The sequence below is a fragment of the Psammomys obesus genome, unplaced genomic scaffold (assembly GCF_907164565.1).
Source record: "Psammomys obesus unplaced genomic scaffold, mPsaObe1.curated_primary_1811, whole genome shotgun sequence".
NCBI lineage: Eukaryota > Metazoa > Chordata > Mammalia > Rodentia > Muridae > Psammomys > Psammomys obesus.
In genome coordinates, this window is record NW_026586463.1 from 3,557,272 (window position 1) to 3,578,124 (window position 20,853).

At 38.1% G+C, this 20,853-nt stretch overlaps 1 protein-coding gene across 1 annotated transcript in view; it reads left to right on the forward strand.

The window, feature by feature from the left end:
* The window catches only part of Adamts6 (ADAM metallopeptidase with thrombospondin type 1 motif 6), a 268,080-nt gene that overhangs the window by 191,749 nt on the left and 55,478 nt on the right, over nt 1-20,853 (forward strand). The window contains exons 15-19 of the mRNA XM_055601955.1: nt 567-700; nt 2,203-2,326; nt 3,316-3,396; nt 18,927-19,090; nt 19,977-20,115. Of these exons, the coding sequence (XP_055457930.1) occupies nt 567-700; nt 2,203-2,326; nt 3,316-3,396; nt 18,927-19,090; nt 19,977-20,115 (642 nt within the window). The remainder of the gene's footprint in view (nt 1-566; nt 701-2,202; nt 2,327-3,315; nt 3,397-18,926; nt 19,091-19,976; nt 20,116-20,853) is intronic.

Consider the following 20,853-nt stretch of genomic DNA (forward strand, 5'->3'; position numbering starts at 1 on the left):
AATTACATAATTGCAGTGCCATTGTTTATTTTATCACAGATTTGCTGATCTCACATGAAATTATTTTCCAGAGCTTTGGAGAATGATGTTTTTAAGACTTGTACAGATTTAGTTTTGTTATGATAGTGTGTATCCCAGCTTGATTGACACAGCACAACTTTTGTATGGGATTTAGCAGAACATATAATTAAATTTTTATTTGTTCTAAAAGTTATTTTTTATATTTCCTGGAATTTTATTTCCATAGCTCATTTTTTAAAACGCTTCTCTTTTCATAGTTTTAAAAAAACATTCGGTGACTTCTACTGTGATTCCTTTGGTCTAAGATCTATTGTAGTATATAGTGGGTGCACTTGAAAGGCTTAAAGCACAACGCTGCTCAGCAGGCACTCCTTTATGTAGTGTATGCAATAAAGATAAACACGAAGATCTTTTAATGGATTGATGTCTAAAGTGTGCACTCATGGACACTGTATACATGAACTGTAAATTCGGTAACAATAACATTGAATGATTCCTTCTTAGGAGAACTACTCCACTTTTTCACTTATGTTTTATCTGTCTAGGTGGGGTAAAACCTTGTGCGTTAAACTGCCTGGCTGAAGGTTACAATTTCTACACTGAGCGAGCCCCTGCTGTCATAGATGGGACCCAGTGCAATGCCGACTCACTAGATATCTGTATCAATGGAGAATGCAAGGTGGCTCAGATTTTACTTCTCTTTGGGGGAGGGGCATCTTTTATCTTTTCTCAGGCAGTAAGCTTGGGTTGGGTTCTATGGTCAATTTTTTAAAGCCACACTGTAGATAAATTCAGTTACAGTAAAAAACAATACAGCGTGCACACACACATGCATTAACTGGATCATTAGATTTAGAGACAAATTATTGAAAGGAACTTGGAAATTATGAAGCTAAGCAAAACACTGCTTTATCTCTTCATTCTTAGTTTACACCGCTTAGTAATGTGCTTCTCTCCAAAGCAAAACAAGTTATGAGAACAGCGGTTTTGTGGCTTTTCTTATTACGATAAGATCCACAGATTAGATCTTTGCTTCTTCCAAGTCGTCTGGCTAATGCTAAAGTAAATGCTTTAATAAGACTGACTGTAATGAAAACCATCTTAATGATTCAAAAGGAGATAAAGTAGGTGGAACATAGCTATTCCACACTTTGAGAAAAAATTATACTATGAAATATATACAGTTCTCCAATAAGAACATATGGTAGCCACATGAAGAAGAGTAGAATCCTTTATTTCCTCTCTTTTTTCTATTCTTTTGTTTATAAACAGAACAGGAGAATAATGTAAATTTAAAACCCCCCAAAATATATCCTTGGCAATTATTATAAATATAATTAAAATTCCAGAAGAAATCACCTTTGCATGGTTTCATAATATGAATGGGTCATTCTGGTGTAATCAGAATGTTTGTGTAAACAGAAAAAGAAGGAGATTTGTGTTTACTTATGTGTATTTGTATAGGTACTTCATCTTCTTAAAAAATACATTTTATGACATTTTTATATGACAAGATATAATTACAGGTTTTATTTTGGCTAAATTTAACATGTATAAATTCAGTCACCAAAATATATAATCTACATGTTAAAAATCCACATTTTTTAATTAAATGTAAAATTAAAATTTGAAAATTTAGTTTCTCTAATTGCATGCTTACATCTCCTTTGTTTATGCCAATTTGACTCCCAAAGTAGAAACAAGTATTAATTAAAACAAAAAACTTAATCAGGTGTGAACATTATAATTAGCATCTAGCACTAACAACTGGCTGAAAGGGCATGGTTTAGGAAGGGCAGACAGTGGGACTCAGTAGGACCCTCTCTATTACAGCCCTGCAGAAGATGAGCTCAGTAGGGTCCTTATGAGTCATCTTTCCTGGCTCTTGAATTGCTTGATGGGGTGAAAAGGAAAGAGTCTGTTACTCATAAATTACAATATTATAAAGGATTAGAAAGAGATACAGGTTAGAAAGTCATATTTCTTTGACTATCAGTTTTTTAAATTTAGATATTTAGAAATGTTAGCTATACTTAATAGAGAATGACATTAAATGGGAAAGTGTTTCCTGTTTTGATTTCCTTTACTGGAAATACAAGCAAATAACTAAGTTATATGTATTTGATTAGTTATGGTTCCAGGAATTTCCCTTTTGACACTCTAAATATTCTCTATTTTCAGCATGTAGGTTGTGATAATATTTTGGGATCTGATGCTAGGGAAGATAGGTGCCGAGTCTGTGGTGGGGATGGAAGCACCTGTGATGCCATTGAAGGGTTCTTCAATGACTCATTGCCCAGAGGAGGTGAGTACGGAGAGAACTCTTCCTCTGGTGTACTGCAGTAGTAAAGACTCTTGCTCTTCCTTTCCTCTACTAAAAACTTTATTTATGAAGAACAGAAACATCTTTTCTCCAGACAGCGTGGTCCTTTCAGTCTCTTATATGTTAAGTGTAGCTTCATGAAGATATCTTAAAGAATGTGATTTGACTTCTGTTAGCCTTTTATTTATGAAGAGGGTTTGCTGAGGATAGGAAATAAGCTTTGACCATGCTAGGCAAGTGTTCTTCCACTGAGCTATACCCCAGCCCTGCTTATTTATTTACTTACTTACTTTCTTAACTTTGCTAGGGTCCTACTTAAGTGACCCGGTTTGGCGTTGCACTCCCAGGCATAGGTGACCCTGGCCTCTCAGCCTCGTTGGTAGCCATGGCTGTAAATGAGGTTACTACTACTTCCAGCTGGCCATACTTTGGACAATGATAACCCACGGAGCATTGGTGTAAGGAGATGTGTTGGGAAAAGAAAGGTGGACAAATATTGTATATGCTAAAGCTACAAATATCTTGAGATGATTTTAGAAAAACTGCTGAGGCATGACACCCAATCTTGACCTCTGGTCTCCGTAAGAACAAACACAAGTGCATGTGCACTGGAACACACACACAGAGAAGCATTACTCATAATAGTAAAAGATATAAACATTAGTCACAGGCAGGCAGGTCTCATGAGTACATGGCCAGCTGGTCTGCAGAGTGAGTTCTAGGCCAGTCAACAACATAGTCATATCTTATCTCAAGTTCCCTCTCACCACCACCAAGTTAATTAAACTTTTTTTTTTCTAAAATGTCTTCATAGATATACTAGAGATTTGCTCTTATGGAACACTTCTCTAATTATGGAGTACAAAGTCAAAGAAGAAATTAAAAACTTGATGGCACTGCTAATATTAGATGTCTGATAAGCATTAATTTTCTAGTTAGCTGCTTATTGCTGGCAATCTTCTGTATTCTAGGTTATATGGAAGTGGTGCAGATACCAAGAGGCTCTGTTCATATTGAAGTAAGAGAAGTTTCCATGTCAAAAAATTACATTGGTAAGTTATTTTGCTAAATATTTCTAAATTAGTGGTGTGAAAGACATAATATTGAAAGATGTTCCAAGTTGCATCCATACACTTACAACAAAACACTAAGCAGAAAAATTACAAGTATATAGTTTACATTTCAGTGTGTTAATTATTTGGTTTTTAACTCAATATTATTGAAGTATAACTTGTGTATAATGGAATAATGATAACTATATAGTTTAAATATAAATGCTATAACCAAGGTAGAAAACATTTCTATGATTATAAACATTACTCCCTTTTACAGTTAAATTGCCTTCATTCCTCTTTGGAGTTTAATTCTGTTAGACCCAATCTAAGTCTCAGGCAAATATTGATCTACTTTTAATTAAACTTTTTATTTTCCATATGTGTGTGGTATGCATGTATATATGTGTTATAATAATAAATATATGTTAATTATAATTTTATAATAGTCAATTGCTGATGGATACTTGAGACATTTATGTCTTTTACTATTATGAGTAATGCTTCTCTGTGTGTGTGTTCCAGTGCACATGCACTTGTGTTTGTTCTTACGGAGACCAGAGGTCAAGATTGGGTGTCATGCCTCAGCAGTTTTTCACTTTATTTTTGAGATAGGATCTTTCACTGGGACCTGGGGCTTGTGGGTTAGTCTAGACAGACTGGCCCCTGAACACCCCCCCCCCCGCCCCGAGATCTCTTTCTGTTTCCCCAGAATTGGGCTTACCCACACAGGCCACTGTGCCTGACTTTTTTAATGAATGTTCTAAGGGTCAGCCTCAGGTCCTTATGCTTACAAGACTACCACTTTACCAACTGAACTATTTCCCAACCATGAATAAGTTTTTTTGGAACACTCATAAGCAAGATTTCTGTGAACATGTGTTTTTATTTCTCCTGAATAAATTCCTAGGAGGAACTGACCTCATTTAACTTTTTAAAAAGTTAAACTTTTTAATTAAACTTTTTAATGTTTTAAGAAATTGCCATGACAGTGGTAATGTAAGTCTGTAATCCCAGTACTTGGGAGACAGAGAGGCAGGAGGCCATTTTCAGCTGCATGTTAAGTTCCAGGCCACCAGGGTTACATAAAACCCTAAAGAAAGAGAGAGAAAAGAGACATACAGACAGACAGACAGATAATAAATATGAAATCATTCATAGAAAAAGAATGGTTATTCATTAGAATGTTAAAAACAGAGTTACCATATGATCCAGCAATTCCACATCTGAGTGTGCGTGTGTATACACATACACATATGTGTATACTAAATATATATATATATTAAAGTCACCATCTCAAAGATATTATTATACTCCATATTCATTATAGCATTGTGTGTGCTGAGGAATGAAAAAATGAAAGACAGGACAATTGTGTCATGTTTTTGTGAGGGATATCCCTCAGCCTTAAAAATAAAACAAAGAAAGATAGCTCAATGGTTAAAAGCATGCACTTCTCTCACAGAGGACATTAGTTCCGGGCTCAGCACCTATTTTGGGCAGCTAACTACTGCTACTACTGCCAACTACTGTAACTCCAGTTCCATGGGCTCTGATACCTTCTTCTTGAGTCTGGGGATACTGTGCTACATACATATATACACACAGATATACACATAATTAAAAATGGAAAAGACCCGAACAATGACAACACCTATTGACAAACCAATACAGACGGAAGAAATCAACCAGGGTCTCAGCCTTAGATTAAGAGCTACAAGCAATTAAAAGTGGCTAAGAGAGGGAGGTTTCATCTTTCCCACAGAGGGATATACTAAACAATCATGTAACCCCAAGAGGTAAGCCCTAAAAAATATGTACACAAGCAATGCCAAACAGACTCCTCAGGTTGCATGGTGTCTTGGCAGGAAGAGGGAGAAATTATATTTTAATTTTTGAAGTTGAAAAAAAAAGAAAATAAAGATAAAAAAGGAAACCTTGCCATCTGTGACAACATGAACAAATCTAAAAGACATTTTGCCAAATGACATAAAGCAGACACAGACAGAGACAGCACGTTACATCATGTACACTCTAAAACGCCCACCTCATAGAAAGAAAATAGAAAGGCGGCTAGTTACAGTGGATCTTGGAAGGGGGGAACAGATGGAGAGATGTTGGCCAACAAGTTTAAACTTTTGGTTATAGGATAAATAAATCCTAAAGCTATGGCATACTGTGTCTTATTAAGAGTGTATCGTTAATATGGCACTGTTCCTGAGGAGATGTGAAAACGTCTACTCACTCTAGATAGGAACTGAAGACAGACCAAAGATGGACACTACCAAAGTCCAAGTTGGTGAGCCAGAGTTTCGTCAGTGTCCTTATAGGGTTATGGTGGAGGGGTTACTTAGAGAGCAGATATTATTCAGACAGTTGCTTTACCATGCCCAGTCCAGCATCAGTCACAGTTGGCAAAGCTGTAAACCTGGAGCACACTGCATAGCCTGCAGGCAGCTCAGTGGATTGGACAGTGTCCTTTCCAGGTGGATCAGCTGGTGTCTGTTTCTTCTGGGAAGTTTGGAAAGTAACTGCTTTTTTTCCAGGATGTTTGGCTGGTCTCTGCTTCATCCAGGTAGCTGGCCTTGTCTCAGTCTTCTTTTCTCTCGAGCTTACCTGAGAGTGACTCAGCAGTCTTGACTGCTTTTGTGAACTTGAGCTATTTTGATGTGTTTACTTCCTGATTTAAGGAGCTCCCCTTAGAACGTCCTATTGTTTCACCTTACTGGAAGTTTTTAATCTCAGGAAACTTCTACACAACTCCATGCCTGAAATTTACTAACTGAACAGACAGTCATCTCACCACACACAGAGTATGTGAGGTCATCACATTGGAAACCTTAAATTCTTCAACTTTTCATTTTTACCCCAAAATAGCTGGGCTAAAAAAGAAATATATGATTGTATTTTAAAGTGGATGTATGCCATTCAGAAAAGTTTCAATTCATCATATTCTTGTCAATACTTGATAACACAGTCTTTAACCATATGGAAATAATTCGTTTTTACTTTGAGGAGGTCTCACTATGTATAGCCTTTGCTGTTCTGGAACTCACTATGGAGATCAGACTGGCCTAGAACTCAGATACTCACCTGTCTGTGATTCCTAAGCTTAGAGGTGTACAACAGCATGCCAGGCTGGATATCTTCTTTCATGAAGTGTCTAAAAATACTGTAGCTATTTTTACCCTTTGGTATTCTTCTAGCCTGGGTCTTACTGTGAATCCAGGTTAATGTTAACATTGCTGTGCCGGACTGAATTTATGATCCTCCTACCTCAAGTAAAAATGTGATTGAATTAGGTGATCTTCGTATGCTCTGGATAGAAAGCTTCCAGACAGATGTTGAGAATATTTTCTCTTAGTGTGTGTCTTGCTTATTATTTTTTATATAATTTTTTATATTAATCACAGGTTACTTTGTATCCCAGCTGTAGCCCCATCCCTCATTCCCTCCCAATTCCATTCTCTTTTAAAGTTTATTTATTCATTCACTCCACATCTTAAATGCAGCCCCCTCCATCCTCTCCTCTTGGTTCCACCTTCCCACCTCTTCCCCCTACCCCCTCCCCTGTTGTTGGTAATTAATATTTACTATTGATTTATCTTTTAGTTAAACATCGGTTAGTCCTAACCCAGCTGTATACCCAAATCACCACACAGAGACTGTGATTTATTTAATTAACCTAATCATTATTTAATTAATTAGCCTAATTAATTATTTAATTATGCTGGGCAATAATTATTCCATCCTAAATCTCCAAGCCCGCATAATTTCCTACCATTCAGATTTCACCCATTATACTTGCTTTTAGTCATATCTTAGGTCCGGTTTATCTTTCCTCCTGGTTCCAAGACCCTCCTCATGGTTCCAAGTCCTCTCTTGCCGATTCTCTTCTCCTTCTTCCCCTGGCTTCCTTTTCCTCCCCTCTGGACCAGGATGTCCCACCCTATCCTCTCCATTGCAAAGCAACAGCTGGTTGTTTAATTGACAATATAGAGAACAAATGGTGGCATGTTTACACAAACTTGAGACAGGTGATGGTTAGAATAAGCATCACAATGCAATGTCCAGATTGAAACCAGATAGTGGGGGAGAGAAATTAGAATTTGAATGAACAAAGATAAATTGTATACATTCCAAAAGAACGTTATACCTACCAACACTCCCCTCAGTAAAGGGGAGCCCCTTCTCATCAACCCACCCCAGCACATCAAGTCACATCATGATGGAGTGCATTCCCCCTCACCCTCCTCCTCCTAGGGTAGGCAAGGAAGACCCGCTAAGAAGAATTGATCCACAGCAAAAACAGTCTCTACTCCACAAAGGACCCACATGAAGATCAAGCTGCCCACCGGCCACACATGTGTAGGGGGCTATTAATATTTTATTATTGATTTATCTTTTAGTTAAGCTGCAGTTATTCCTAATCCAGCTATATATCAAAAATCACCACACAGTGACTAATATTTATTTAGTTAACCTAGAGCTCAATGCTGGGAAATAATTACTCCATCCTAAACCTCCAAACCCGCATAGTTTCCTACCATTCAGATGTTACTTATTATACTTGCCTTAAGTCATATCTTAGGTCCGGTTCATTTTTCCTCCTGGTTCCAAGACCCTCCTCATGGTTGCAAGTCCTCTCCTGTCGACCTCTGCTCCTACCCTCCTCTTCCTCTCTCTCCCCTCCAGACCAGGATACCCCACCCTATTCTCCCCACTGCACAGCAACAGCTGGTTGTTTTATTGACAACACAGAGAACAAATGGTGGTGAGTTTCCGTAGACTTGAGACAGGTGATAGTTAGAATAAGCATCACAATGCAGTGTCTTGATTGAAACCAGATAGTGGGGTAGAGAAATCAGCATTTGAGTGAACAAGGGTACATTCCACAAGAACATTATACCAACAGGGGCCTTGGTCTAGATCATACATGCATGCTCTTTGGTTGGTGCTTCAATCTCTGTAAGTCCATATGGTCCCAAGTTAATTGACTCTGTTGGTCTTCTTGTGGAGTTCTTGTCTCTTCTGGGACCTTCTATTCTTTCCCCACACTTCTACAAGACTCCATTCACTCTGCTTAATGTTTGGCTGTGGGTCTCAGCATCTGTTTCATCTGCTGCTAAATGGAGCCTCTCAGAGGACAGTTATCCTGTCTTTAAGCAAGCAGAGTATCATTAGTGTCAGGGGTTCTCTATGGTTTGCATTTATGTCCTTTCTTAGAAATGCGTACTGTAAAGCTGTAAACATCCTCTTCAGTATTCTTCAAGAAGCAATGCTTGTAGTCTATGTGCTGCAGTAAGAACAAAATGATAGCTTTAAGGGACTATGGGCATACCTCAGAGGTAGAGTAGATGCCTACCATGCACAGGACCCTCAGCTGAATCTCCAGCACCAAAAGCAAAAACAAAACAAAGAATAGTTTTCACTTTTAGATAAAACATGTCCCACTTCAATTAGGTTTTATAGGAAATGTAAAGGAAGGTTTGAGATGCCATCTTTTCTCCATACAGATATTGAACTTCTGTAGCTCTGCTTGTTGAAAAGCATGTCATTTCCTCTATTGGATTAGAGGGCTACCTTTGTTAGATAGCAACTGAACACCTAGGTAGATTTGTTGCTTATGTTCTGTCCTTCAACCAAAGCCATACTGTATTGGATTGTTGAAACTTTCAGTCAGGACTGAAATTCACAGGCATTAAATCTTTAAATTTGTGCTTATGTTTCAAAATAAATTTTGCTTTTTTTCTTCAGTTATGTAAAATTAACCAGGATATTTTACCAGTACCTGTAAGATACACCTGAATGTTTCTTCTAACATTCTTTAGGTTACTTTCATTGATATTTTAGTATATAGGTTTTGTACATGTTTATGACATTACTATTCTGGATTTTTTGAGAAGTCAATGGTAGAATCGAATCTAGGGCCTTGCAGGCAAACACTCTACCCATTCCCATCTCTTACTTTCTATATTGAAATGACATTATAAATGGTACTGGCATTTTGCATTTTATTTTCCTATTTTAATTATTATTACATAACTCAATTTTTAGGAGTTATTTTTATTATTTTTTTTAGTTTCGAATTATTATTTTTTTATTAATTACACTTTATTCATTTTGTATCCCCCCATAAGCCCCCCTCCTCCCCTCCCAATCCCACTCTCCCTCCCCAAGTCCACTGATAGGGGAGGTTCTCCTCTCCTTTCTGATCTTAGTCTATCAGTTCTCATCAAAAGTGGATGCATTGTCCTCTTTTGTGGCCTGGTAGGGCTGCCCTCCCCTCAGGGGGAGGTGATCAAAGAGCAGGCCAATCAGATTATGTCAGAGGCAGTCCCTCTTCCCATTACTAGGTAACCCACTTGGACACTGACCTGCCATGGGCTACATCTGTGCAGCGGTTCTAGGTTATCTCCATGAATAGTCCTTGGTTGGAGTATGAGTCTCTGGGAAGTTCCCTGTGTTCAAATTTTCTTGTTCTGTTGCTCTCCTTGTGGAGTTCCTGTCCTCTCCAGCTCTTACTATTTCCCACTTCTTACATAAAATTCCATTTACTCTGCCCGACAGTTGGCCAGCAGGCTCAGCATTTTTAATTCTATGTATGTCTGTGTGTGTGGGTATGTGCATGTGAATAGAGATATTTGGGGCATCATACCTCTGCCTCTGAAGAGTTGTAGACAGTTGTGAACTAATCTTCACATGTACTAGGAACTGAATTTAGGTTCTCTATAAGAGTGGCATTTGGCCAGGTGTGGTTGTACACTCCTTTAATTCAGGAGGCAGAGACTGGTAGATCTTTGTGAGTTCAAGGTCAACCTGGCCTACAAATCAAGGCCAGACCGGCTAGACCTTCATAGAGAAACCCATTTTCAAAGAAAATGAAATAAAATTAAAAAGAGTGACATTTGGCCTTAACTGAATCTTTCAAGTTTTTAAACTTCGTTTATATTTTGAGACCTAGTTACAATGATTTGTTAATTTTAGTAGAGGTTTTACAAATTTATTGTTTCTGCCCTTTTTATCTTTCTTTTCTATTTTATTTTATTTTATTTTTTACATAGATCATCAAGTCAACCTTGAACACAGGCATTTTCCCATTTGTTTGTTTGTTTGTTTATTACAATTTATTCCTTTGTATTTTTGAATTTATTTTTATTTTTATATTAATTACAGTTTATTCATTTTGTATCCTAGCTGTGGTCCCCTCCCTCCCTCACTTCCAATCCCACTCTGCTTCCCTCATTTCCTCACATGCTCCTCACTTAAAGGGGAGGTCCTTCTCTCCTTCCATCTGACCCTAGCTTATCAGGTTTCATCAGGTCTGGCTGCATTGTCTTCCTCTGTGGCCTGGTAAGGCTGCTCACCTCTCATAGGAAGGTGATCAAAGAGCCAGCCACTGAGTTCATGTCATAGACAGTCCCTATTTCCTTACTTGGGAACACAGTTGGAGACTGAGCTGCCATGGGCTATATCTGTGCAGGGGTTCTAAGTTATCTCCATGCATGGTCCTTGGTTGGAGTATCAGTCTCATAAAAGATCCCTTGGGTCCAGAATTTTTTGGTTCTGTTGCTCTCCTTGTAGACCTTCTGTCCCCTCCAGGTCTTTCTATCTCCCCCTTCTTTCATAAGTTTCGCTACACTCTGACCAAAGTTTGGTTATGAGCCTCAGCATCTGCTTTGATACACTGCTGGGTAGAGTCTTTCAGAGGCCCTCTCTGGTAGGCTCCTGTCCTGTTGCCCGTTTTCTCCCTCTTCCGATGTCTGTCCCATTTGCCTTTTTGAGTGAGGATTGATCATCTTACCCAGAGTCCTCCTTCTTGCTTGGCTTCTTTAGGTGTACAGATTTTAGTATGTTTATTCTATATTCTATGTCTAGTATCCACTTATAAGTGAGTATATACCGTGTGTGTTTTTCTGCTTCTGTGATACCTCACTCAGGATGATCTTTTCTAGTTCCATCCATTTGCCTGCAAATTTCATGATTTCCTTGTTTTTAATTGCTGAGTAGTATTCCATTGTGTAAATGTACCACAATTTCTGTATCTATTCCTCAGTTGAGGGACATCTGGGCTGTTTCCAGATTCTGGCTGTTATGAATAAAGCTGCTACAACCACAGTTGAGCAAATATCCTTGTTGTATACTTTGGGCATATCTTGTATATGCCTATGAGTGGTATAGCTGGATCTTGAGGAAGCGCTATTCCTATTTGTTTGAGAAAGCGCCAGATTGTTTTCCAATGTAGTTGTACAAGTTTACATTCCCACCAGCAATGGAGGAGGGTTTCCCTTTCTCCACATCCTCTCCAGCATGTATTGTCACTTGAGTTTTTGATCTTAGCCATTCTGATGGGTGTAAGGTGAAATCTCAGGGTCGTTTAGGTTTTCATTTCCCTGATGCCTAAGGATCCTGAGCATTTCTTTAAGTGTTTCTCTGCCATTCAGTATTCCTCTACAGAGAATTCTTTGTTTAGCTCTGTACCCCATTTTTTAATTGGATTACTTGATTTGCTGCTTTTTAACTTCTTGAGTTCTTTATATATTCTGGACATTAGCCCTCTGTCAGATTTAGGGTTGGTGAAGATCCTTTCCCAGTCTGTAGGCTGTCATTTTGTTCTGAAGACAGTGTCCTTTGCTTTATAGAAGCTTTATAGAAGCTTTTTAGTTTTGTGAGGTCCGATTTATTGATTGTTGATCTTAGAGCCTGTGTTGTTGGTGTTCTGTTCAGGAAGTTGTCTCCTCTTCCAATGAGTAAAAGGCTCTTCCTCACTTTTTTTTTTCTAACAGGTTTAGTGTGTTTGGTTTTATGTTGAGGTCTTTGATCCACTTGGACTTTATTTTTGTGCAGGATGATAAATATGGATTTATTTGCATTTTTCTACATGTAGACATCCAGTTTGACAGCACCATTTTTTGAAGATGCTTTCTTTTTTCCATTTTATGTGTCAAAAATCAAGTATCCATGGGTGTGTGGGTTTATTTTTGGGTCTTCTGTTCGATTCTGTTGATCTACCTTTCTGTTTCTATGCCGATACCATGCAGGTTGTTTTTTTTTGTTGTTGTTGTTGTTTTGTTTTGTTTTGTTTTCCTATTGCTCTGTAGTACAGCTTGAGATCAGGGATGGAGATACCTCCAGATGATCTTTTGTTCTACAGGAACATTTTGGCAGTGCTGTGTTTTTTGTTTTCCTATATGTAATTGAGAATTGTTCTTTCAAGTTCTATAAAGAATTGTGTTGGTATTTTGATTGTAATTGCATTGAATCTGTAGATTGCTTTTGGCAGGATGGCCATTTTCAGTATGTTTATCCTACCCATCCATGAGCATGGAAGAGCTTTATATCTTCTGATGTTTTCTTCAATTTCTTTCTTCAGAGACTTGAAGTTTTTTTCAAACAGGTGTTTCATTTGCTTGGGTAAAGTCACACCAAGGTACTTTATGCTATTTTTGGCTATTTTGAAGGGTGTAGTTTCCCCAATTTCTTCTTTAGCCCTTTTGTCTTTCGTATACAACAGGGCTACTGATATATATATATATATATATATATATATATATATATATATATATATATATATTAGTTAATTTTGTATCCAGCCACTTTGCTGAAGGTGTTTATCAGCTGAAGGAGTTCTCTGGTAGAATTTTTGGGGTTACTCATGTATACTATCATATCACCTGTAAATAGTGATACTTCGACTTTTTCCTTTCTGATTTGTATCCCCTTGATCTTCTTAGTTGTCTTATTGCTCTAGCTAGGACTTCAAGTACTATGTTAAAGAGCTACGGAGAGAGTGGGCAGCCTTGCCTTGTCCCTGATTTCAGTGGGATTGATTTAAGTTTCACTCCATTTCTTTGTTGTTGCTTGTAGGCTTGTTGTATATTGCCTTTACTATGTTTAGATATGTGCCTTATATCCCTGATCTCTCCAAGACTTTAAACATGAATGGGTGTTGGACTTTGTCAAATGCTTTTTCAGCATCTAAGGAGATGATCATGCGGTTTTTCTCCTTCAGTTCATTTATATGGTGGATTACATTGATGGATTTCCATACCTGGGATGAAACCTACTTGGTCATGGTGAATGATATCTTTTATGTGCTCTTGGATTCAGTTTGCAAGTATTTTATTGAGTATTTTTGCATGAATGTTCATAAGAGAGATAGGTCTGAAGTTCTCTTTTTTTGTTGGGTTTTTGTGTGGTTTAGGTCTCAAGGTGACTATGGCTTTATAGAATGAGTTTGGTAAAGTTCTTTCTGTTCCTATTTTGTGGGATATTTTGAAGAGAATTGGAGTTAGCCCTTCTTTGAAGGTCTGGTAGAATTCTGCACTGAAACCATCTGGCTCTGGGCTATTTTTGGAATGGAGACTTTTGATGACTGCTTTTGTTTCCTTGGGAGATATAGGACTATTCAATCTATTTACCTGATCTTGATTTAATTTTGGTAAATGGAATCCATCAAGAAAATTGTCCATTTCTTTTAGATTTTCAAATGTTGTGGCATTCAAGCTTTTGTAGTAAAACCTATGATTGTTTGGATTTCCTCGGTGTCTGTTGTTATGTCCCCCTTTTCATTTCTGATTTTGCTGATTTGTATAGTTTCTCTCTTCCTTTTAGTAAGTTTGGCTAAGGTTTTGTCTATCTTGTTGGTTTTCTCAAAGAACCAGCTCTTGGTCTCATTGATTCTTTGAATTGTTTTCTTTGTTTCTAATGCATTGATTTCAGCTCTGAGTTTGAGTATTTCCAGTCTTCTACTCCTCTTGGGTGTGTCTGATTCTTTTTTTTTTCCCTAGGGCTATTAGCTGTACTTTTAAGTTGCTTGTATGAGATGTCTCCAACCTTTTTCTGGAGGCACTTAGTGCTATGAAATTTCCTCTTAGCACTGCTTTTGTTGTGTCCCATAAGATTGGCCATGTTGTGAAAATGTTCATTTTCATTGAATTTTGGAAGTGTCTATTTTTTTTTTCGTTTCTTCCCTGACCAAGCTTTCATTGAGTAGAGAGTTTTTTAGTTTCCATGTGTATATAAGCTTTTTGTTATTTCTGCTGTTGCTGAGGTCCAGCTTTAGTCGATGGTGGTCTGATAGGATACAAGGGATTATTTCGATCTTCTTGTATCTTTGTGCCTGAGTCAGTTTTTTGAGAAGGTTCCATGAGGTGCTGAAAAGAAGGTATACTCTTTTGAGTTTGGGTGAAAAGTTCTGTAGACATATATTAGGTCCATTTGATTTAGGATCTCTGTAAGTGCTATTATTTTCCTGTTTTGCTTCTGTCTAGATGATCTTTCCCTTGGTGATAGTGGAGTGTTGAATTCTCCCACTATTAAGGTATTGGGATCGACGTGTGATTTCAGCTTTAATAATGTTTCATTTACAAATGTAGGTGATCTTGTATTTGGGGTATAGATGTGATGTCCTCCTGGTGGGTTTTTCCTTTGATGAGAATGAAGTGCCCCTCTTCATCTTTTTTGATTAATTTTGATTGAAAGTCTAATTTATTAGATGTTAGGATAGCTACTCCAGCTTGTTTTCTGGGTCCATTTGCTTGAAAAACATTTTTCCAGCCCTTTACTCTGAGGTAGTTTTTATCTTTGTTTCAGAGGTGTGTTTCTTGGATGCAGCAGAATGTTGGCCCCTGTTTCTACAACCATTCTCTTAGTCTGTGTCTTTTTGTTGGAGAGTTGAGTTCGTTGATGTTGATAGGTAATAGTGACCAATGAATGTTAGTTCCTTTAATTGTAGAGTTGGTGACATTACTGTGTTTCAATGCTTGTGTTCTTTTAATTTTTTGTTGTGAAGTTATCTATATCCTGTGTTTTCTTGGGTGTCGTTTTCATTGGATTGGAGTTTTCCTTCTAGTATCTTCTGTAGGGCTGGGTTGCTGTGTAGATAGTAAGTTTAGATTTTGTCATGAAATATTTTGTTTTCTCCATCTCTGTTGATTGAAAGCTTTCCTGGGTATAGTAGTCTGGGTTGGCATCTGTGCTCCCCTAAAGTCTGCATGACATCTGCCTAGGCCCTTCTGGATTTCTTATTTTCTGATGAGAAGTCTGGTGTGATTCTGATAGGTCTACCTTTATATGTTACTTGGCCTTTTTCCCTTGCTGCTTTTTAATATCTTTTCTTTGGTCTGTAGATTTAGTGTTTTGACTATGATGTGATGTGAGGAGTTTCTTTTCTGGTCTAGTCTATTTGGTGTTCTGTAGGCCTCTTGTATGTTTACAGACATCTCTTTCTTTTAAGTTGGGAAATTTTTTTCTATGGTTTTCTTGAAAATATTTTCTGGGCCTTGGAGCCTGGAATCTTATTTTTTGTCCATTCTTATTTTTCTTAGATTTTGTCTTTTCATGGCCTCCTTGATTTCTTGGATGTTTTGTGTTGGAACTTTTCCGATTTTACTTTTTCTTTGAGAGATTTATCAATTTCTGTAAGTGTATCCTCAGCACCTGAGATTCTCTCTTCCGTCTTTTATATTCTATTGGTGATGCTTACCTTTGTGGTTACTGATCTTTTCTCTAAGTTCTCCAGCTCCAGGGTTTTCTCTGTTTGTGATTTTTTGTTTGTTTGTTTGTTTGTTTTGTTTTTTATTTATTCTAATTCTGTTTTCATGTCTTGCACCATTTCCTTCATCTGTTTGAATGTGGAGTTCTGCTTTTCTGTGATGGCCTCTAGTTTTTTATTTCTTTCCTCTCCATATGCCACTAATTGTGCCTCTACATGTGCCTCTATTATTTGGCTGTGGTTGCCTGTATTTCTTTGAGAGCTTTGTTTGCTTCTTCTCTATATGCCTCTACTCCTGCCTCTATCCGTGCCTCTATTTTTTTTTTTTGGCTGAATTTGTGTATATTTCTTTGACAGCTTTCTTTGTTTCCTCATTATGTGTCTCTAATAACTGGATAAGCATAGCTTTAAAATGATTTTCCTGTTTTTCCAATGAATTAAAATATCCATTGATTTTGCAGGTTGATGGTAAAGCCATGATGTCCTGATTTTTGTTGGAAGAGTTCTTACATCGACCTCTATCCAACTGCTTATCCATAACCTTTGCTGTTTGTTCCTGGAGTCTGTACTTCAGACTGGGTCCATCTTTCTCTCGTTTCTTCAGAAAGATGAGAGAGGTCCACCGGTTTGAGAGTGTGTGTTGGTGTTTCAGCTGTAGCTAAGGGAGGAAGGTCACAGGTACAGGGACACAAGTGATGGCAACCAAGTGGGGACATGTGGGTAGATAGAAGTGTGCCTTGAAGGACAGGGTCCTAGAGCATGTAAATGCCTGGAATGTGGGGCTTAAGTACAGAACGGGGCACGGGTGCTGGTGCTGTTCACGGGTGCTATGTGTATGCACAGCTTCCTGACTACCTCAGAGGCCTACAGGCCTGTCGTACTGTCCTCCTGGTATTCTGATCTGTCTGGGCTCCAGGAATTGTTTGCTTGGACTTCACTGGTAGATCCACAGACAGGGGCTTCAATGTTGAGAACGCTGTCCCAAGAATGCCTATGTTGCCCACAGTGGGTGTGTGGGTGGGAGGGATCCAATGTCTGGCAGCTAGATTAGAGGGACCCTGGATCTGGGGCTTTGCATACATTCACGTTCTCTAGCAGGCCTAATTGGAAAGCACAGGGGTTCTCCCTGTTGTCTGCTCTCAGATTTGGGCCTGCAGGGGTAAATGAGAATGTAGGAGATCTGTCAGCTCAGTGGTGTCCACTGTTTGTTTGCTGGGCAGGGAGACCCTAACTTGGGATAACCACTTCTGTTGTCTCAGTCATGGAGCATGGAGGCTCCTCTTAGGTCTAGTTGCCACCCTGCTACCACCGCCGCAGCCCTGGGAGGCTAGTACAGTTGCCACTGGGAGGCCCTGGGAAGCCTGTACAGCTGCTCGTGGACTTTGGAGTCCTGTCATTATCACTTGTTTTTAAATATGCTCTTTATCATTAAACAGAAAATATTTAATGATTTCTTTCAGTTTACTGATTTGAGTTTGGCTTGTTTTACTTTTCTAAGATCCCAAAGTGTATCATGAAGGTATTTATTTGAGATTCTCTGATTTCTTAGTGTAGAAACTTAGAACTATAAGGTTCCCTCTTTGTACTATTTTCATTGTATCCCGAAGGTTTTGGTATGTTGTGTTTTCATTATCATCTGATGAAGGAATTTTTTTGTTGTTGTTTCCTTCTTGATTTCTTCAACGAGTCATTCATTGTTCCATAGTGTGTTGTTTAATCTATATGAGTTTGTGTTTGTTCCATATTTCTTTTTACTGTTGATATATAGCCTTAATCCATACTTAGTGAATTGTTTCAAGTATTCTATATTTGCTACAACTAGTTTATGTCCTAATATATGATCTATTTTAGGGAATGTTTTATGGGCTACTTAGAAGAATGTATATTGTGCAGTTTTTGAATGGAATTTCTATAGATGTTTTTTGAGATAATTTGACTTGTGATAGTTATAGTACAAGAATTGCCACACAAACCAGTCAAGCATCAATCTCAGTGAGATATTGATGGTTTATTGAATGCAACACCCCAAGACTGGTCATGACCAAGGACACAGAAAGGAACTTAGGAGCCTAACTGTGACATCAACCTGTTTTCCAGGGTCAGGTTATAAATGCAAAACCCACAATTAGCTTTTACTGGAGGGGGAATGATAATACTGGGTAGTCAGTTCTGACTCAAGTTATTTTTGCTAAGTAGACAAGTAGTTCTAACTGACCTTTAATTTGATTGTGCCCAAGTACAGTTTATGCTTAGGGCCAGCTATGCTTATGGTTAGGGAATTTCTAGGAACAACAAGGCCATAGAGTATGTTGAACAAAAACATAGTTTTTGTTCAACCTGACCTTGTACAGAGATTCTTTTATGTCAGCAACAAGTTGAAATGGTGTGGCTGGTGGGCCTGAAACAAAAAAGGCTGTACTTATGCCAAAAGGACCAGGGCTCAACATGATGCCATTTAATCCAAATATTTCTCAGTCTGATAAATGAATGGCACTGAGATAGATCAGTTGTTGAGAGTGGGATATGAAAGTTGCTACACTCCTATTGTGACTGGGTTAATTTGTGTCTTTACATCTAGCGGTTTCTGTTTCATGAAATTAATGTTACCTGTGTTCAATTCATATATGTTTATAATTGTAATGTCTTCTTATTGGATTGATCCCTGTAATAGTTGATATTAATTAGTTTGAAAGGACCTAGAACCATCTAGCGGACAAGCCACTGGACACACTTATGAATGGTTTTATCTTCATTAAAGTAACCTCTGGCTATCCTCATGAAAGATTATATTGATTAGCTTGGATGGGAAGATCTACCATAAAGTGGGGAGTACCATTGCTGTCTTTCACTATTTGGAAGGCATAAAAGCAAGCTAAGGATGGGAAACACAGATGGAGGGAGGAGGGGGAAGATGCCTAGCATCATCTATAAGTAAAATGGGTGTTCATTATAAACTTTACTGCAATAGTTGATCCACAATATGCTGATAAATGAATTTTCACATTTTTAGGTGGATTTTTGTTTTCTTTTCCAGCTTTAAAATCTGAGGGGGATGATTACTATATTAATGGTGCCTGGACTATTGACTGGCCTAGAAAATTTGATGTTTCTGGGACAGCTTTCCACTACAAGAGACCAACAGATGACCCAGAATCCTTGGAAGCTCTAGGACCCACCTCTGAAAACCTCATTGTAATGGTAAATATGACATTAGCATTTTACTGTGATTTCTACATTATGGGGTAGAAAAGGGTCAAGTTTGATCAGCTCTGTTTTACAGGTGATGGAATTAGCCAATAAAAGTAAAATATTTACACAAGGGTATAGAGACTGCAAAGAGAAGGCCATAGGTCTCTTTCTAGATGGCTTTTATTTTTTCATATTTTCTTGAGTAAAAGTTTTGGTTTTGTTTGGTTTGGGTTGGGTTTTTGTTTGTTTGTTTATTTATTTGTTTTGGAGGGGGGAGATCAAGGCAGTATAGCCTTGGCTGTTTCTGGAACTGGCTCTGTAGACCAGTTAGCCTTAAACTCTTAGAGATCAGCCTGCTTCTGCCTCTCAAGTGCTAGGATTAAAGGCATGTGCCATCACCAACCAACTTTGAGTACAAATTCTATGATTGAGCAATATAGACAGAAACAGTGACAAACCACCCAAAATCAGGAGAGAAAAAAGAACACTTTATATAAATTCGTGTGCTTTAAAGTTGTCTTAAAGGCCACTGAAATGCCTCATCAGATAAAGGTATTTGACACCATGCCTGACAACCTGAGCTGAGACCCCATGGTCCATATGAAAGAAGAAGAGAACCAACTTTGGCAAATTGCCCTCTGACAATACATGCTCCAAGGCATGAGTGTGCACCCACCTGCAACCAATAAATAAACAAAAATGTAATTTTTTTAAGTTGTCTCGAATTCAAAATCAGCCTGGACCACAGAGTGAGACTGTGAAAAGTTGAAGTAAATAAATAAATGTTCAAAATTCCTGTAAGACTTGCTCTGTGGGATTTTCTTCTTCAGATAATAAATACCTGAATGAAGTCCCATGTATTTTAATTATCTTCACCAGTTGTTTTCAATGGCAGGTTCTACTCCAAGAACAGAATTTGGGAATTAGGTACAAGTTCAATGTTCCCATCGTTCGTACTGGCAGTGGTGATAATGAAGTTGGCTTTATGTGGAATCATCAGCCCTGGTCAGAGTGCTCAGCTACCTGTGCTGGAGGTAAGACAATCTCTAGGCAGCCCACAGCTGTCAGTATGGAAGGCAAAAAGAAAAACCTACTCTGAGCTGTATTTTATTTTTTGTTTTTTGTTTTTCTTTGCTAAAGATGCTAATTGGAAACATTTTTTGCAGGTTTGCTTCAAGCTGTTATTTAGTAAAAGAAATTTTGCTTAATTATATTACATTCTGTTTCTTTCAAGCTCATGTAATTTACACAGATTTCTTGATAAAATACATCTTGGCATAATGAGTATCTCTGCTGGTGGTTCTCCAAGACTATCTTGAAGGTGGGCTGTTTGCTTTTCATGAACACATTCTTGGTAAAGAACATCAGGAGTTTTAAATTAAAAAGCCAGCAAGAATCAGACATCACAGATGCAACTTGTTGTAATGGGGCATGAGAATGTATGTGTGCTTGTATGTTTGTGTTTGTATGATTGTGTGTTCCCACAATCCCATTCATTCAAACTCCCTTCTCCAGCCATCCAAGTTAAGGGGCAGAATAATGGGATACTACATAATTACTGGTGTCTGGGTCTCTGGGCTAATGATGTTAGCAACCCCATTAAAATCCCTCAGTGAGGTAGATGTAGCTGCTAGGCAGTGTTTGGTGATGTGTTGGTTGTCCCATGTGCGTTTTTCATGGGTGCCTTTTCCCCACAATTTACTCTATTCCTAATCCTCCTCCCTCTAGTGGCCACCAATGCAATTCTTTACCTCTGGCTGGGAGAGCAGGAC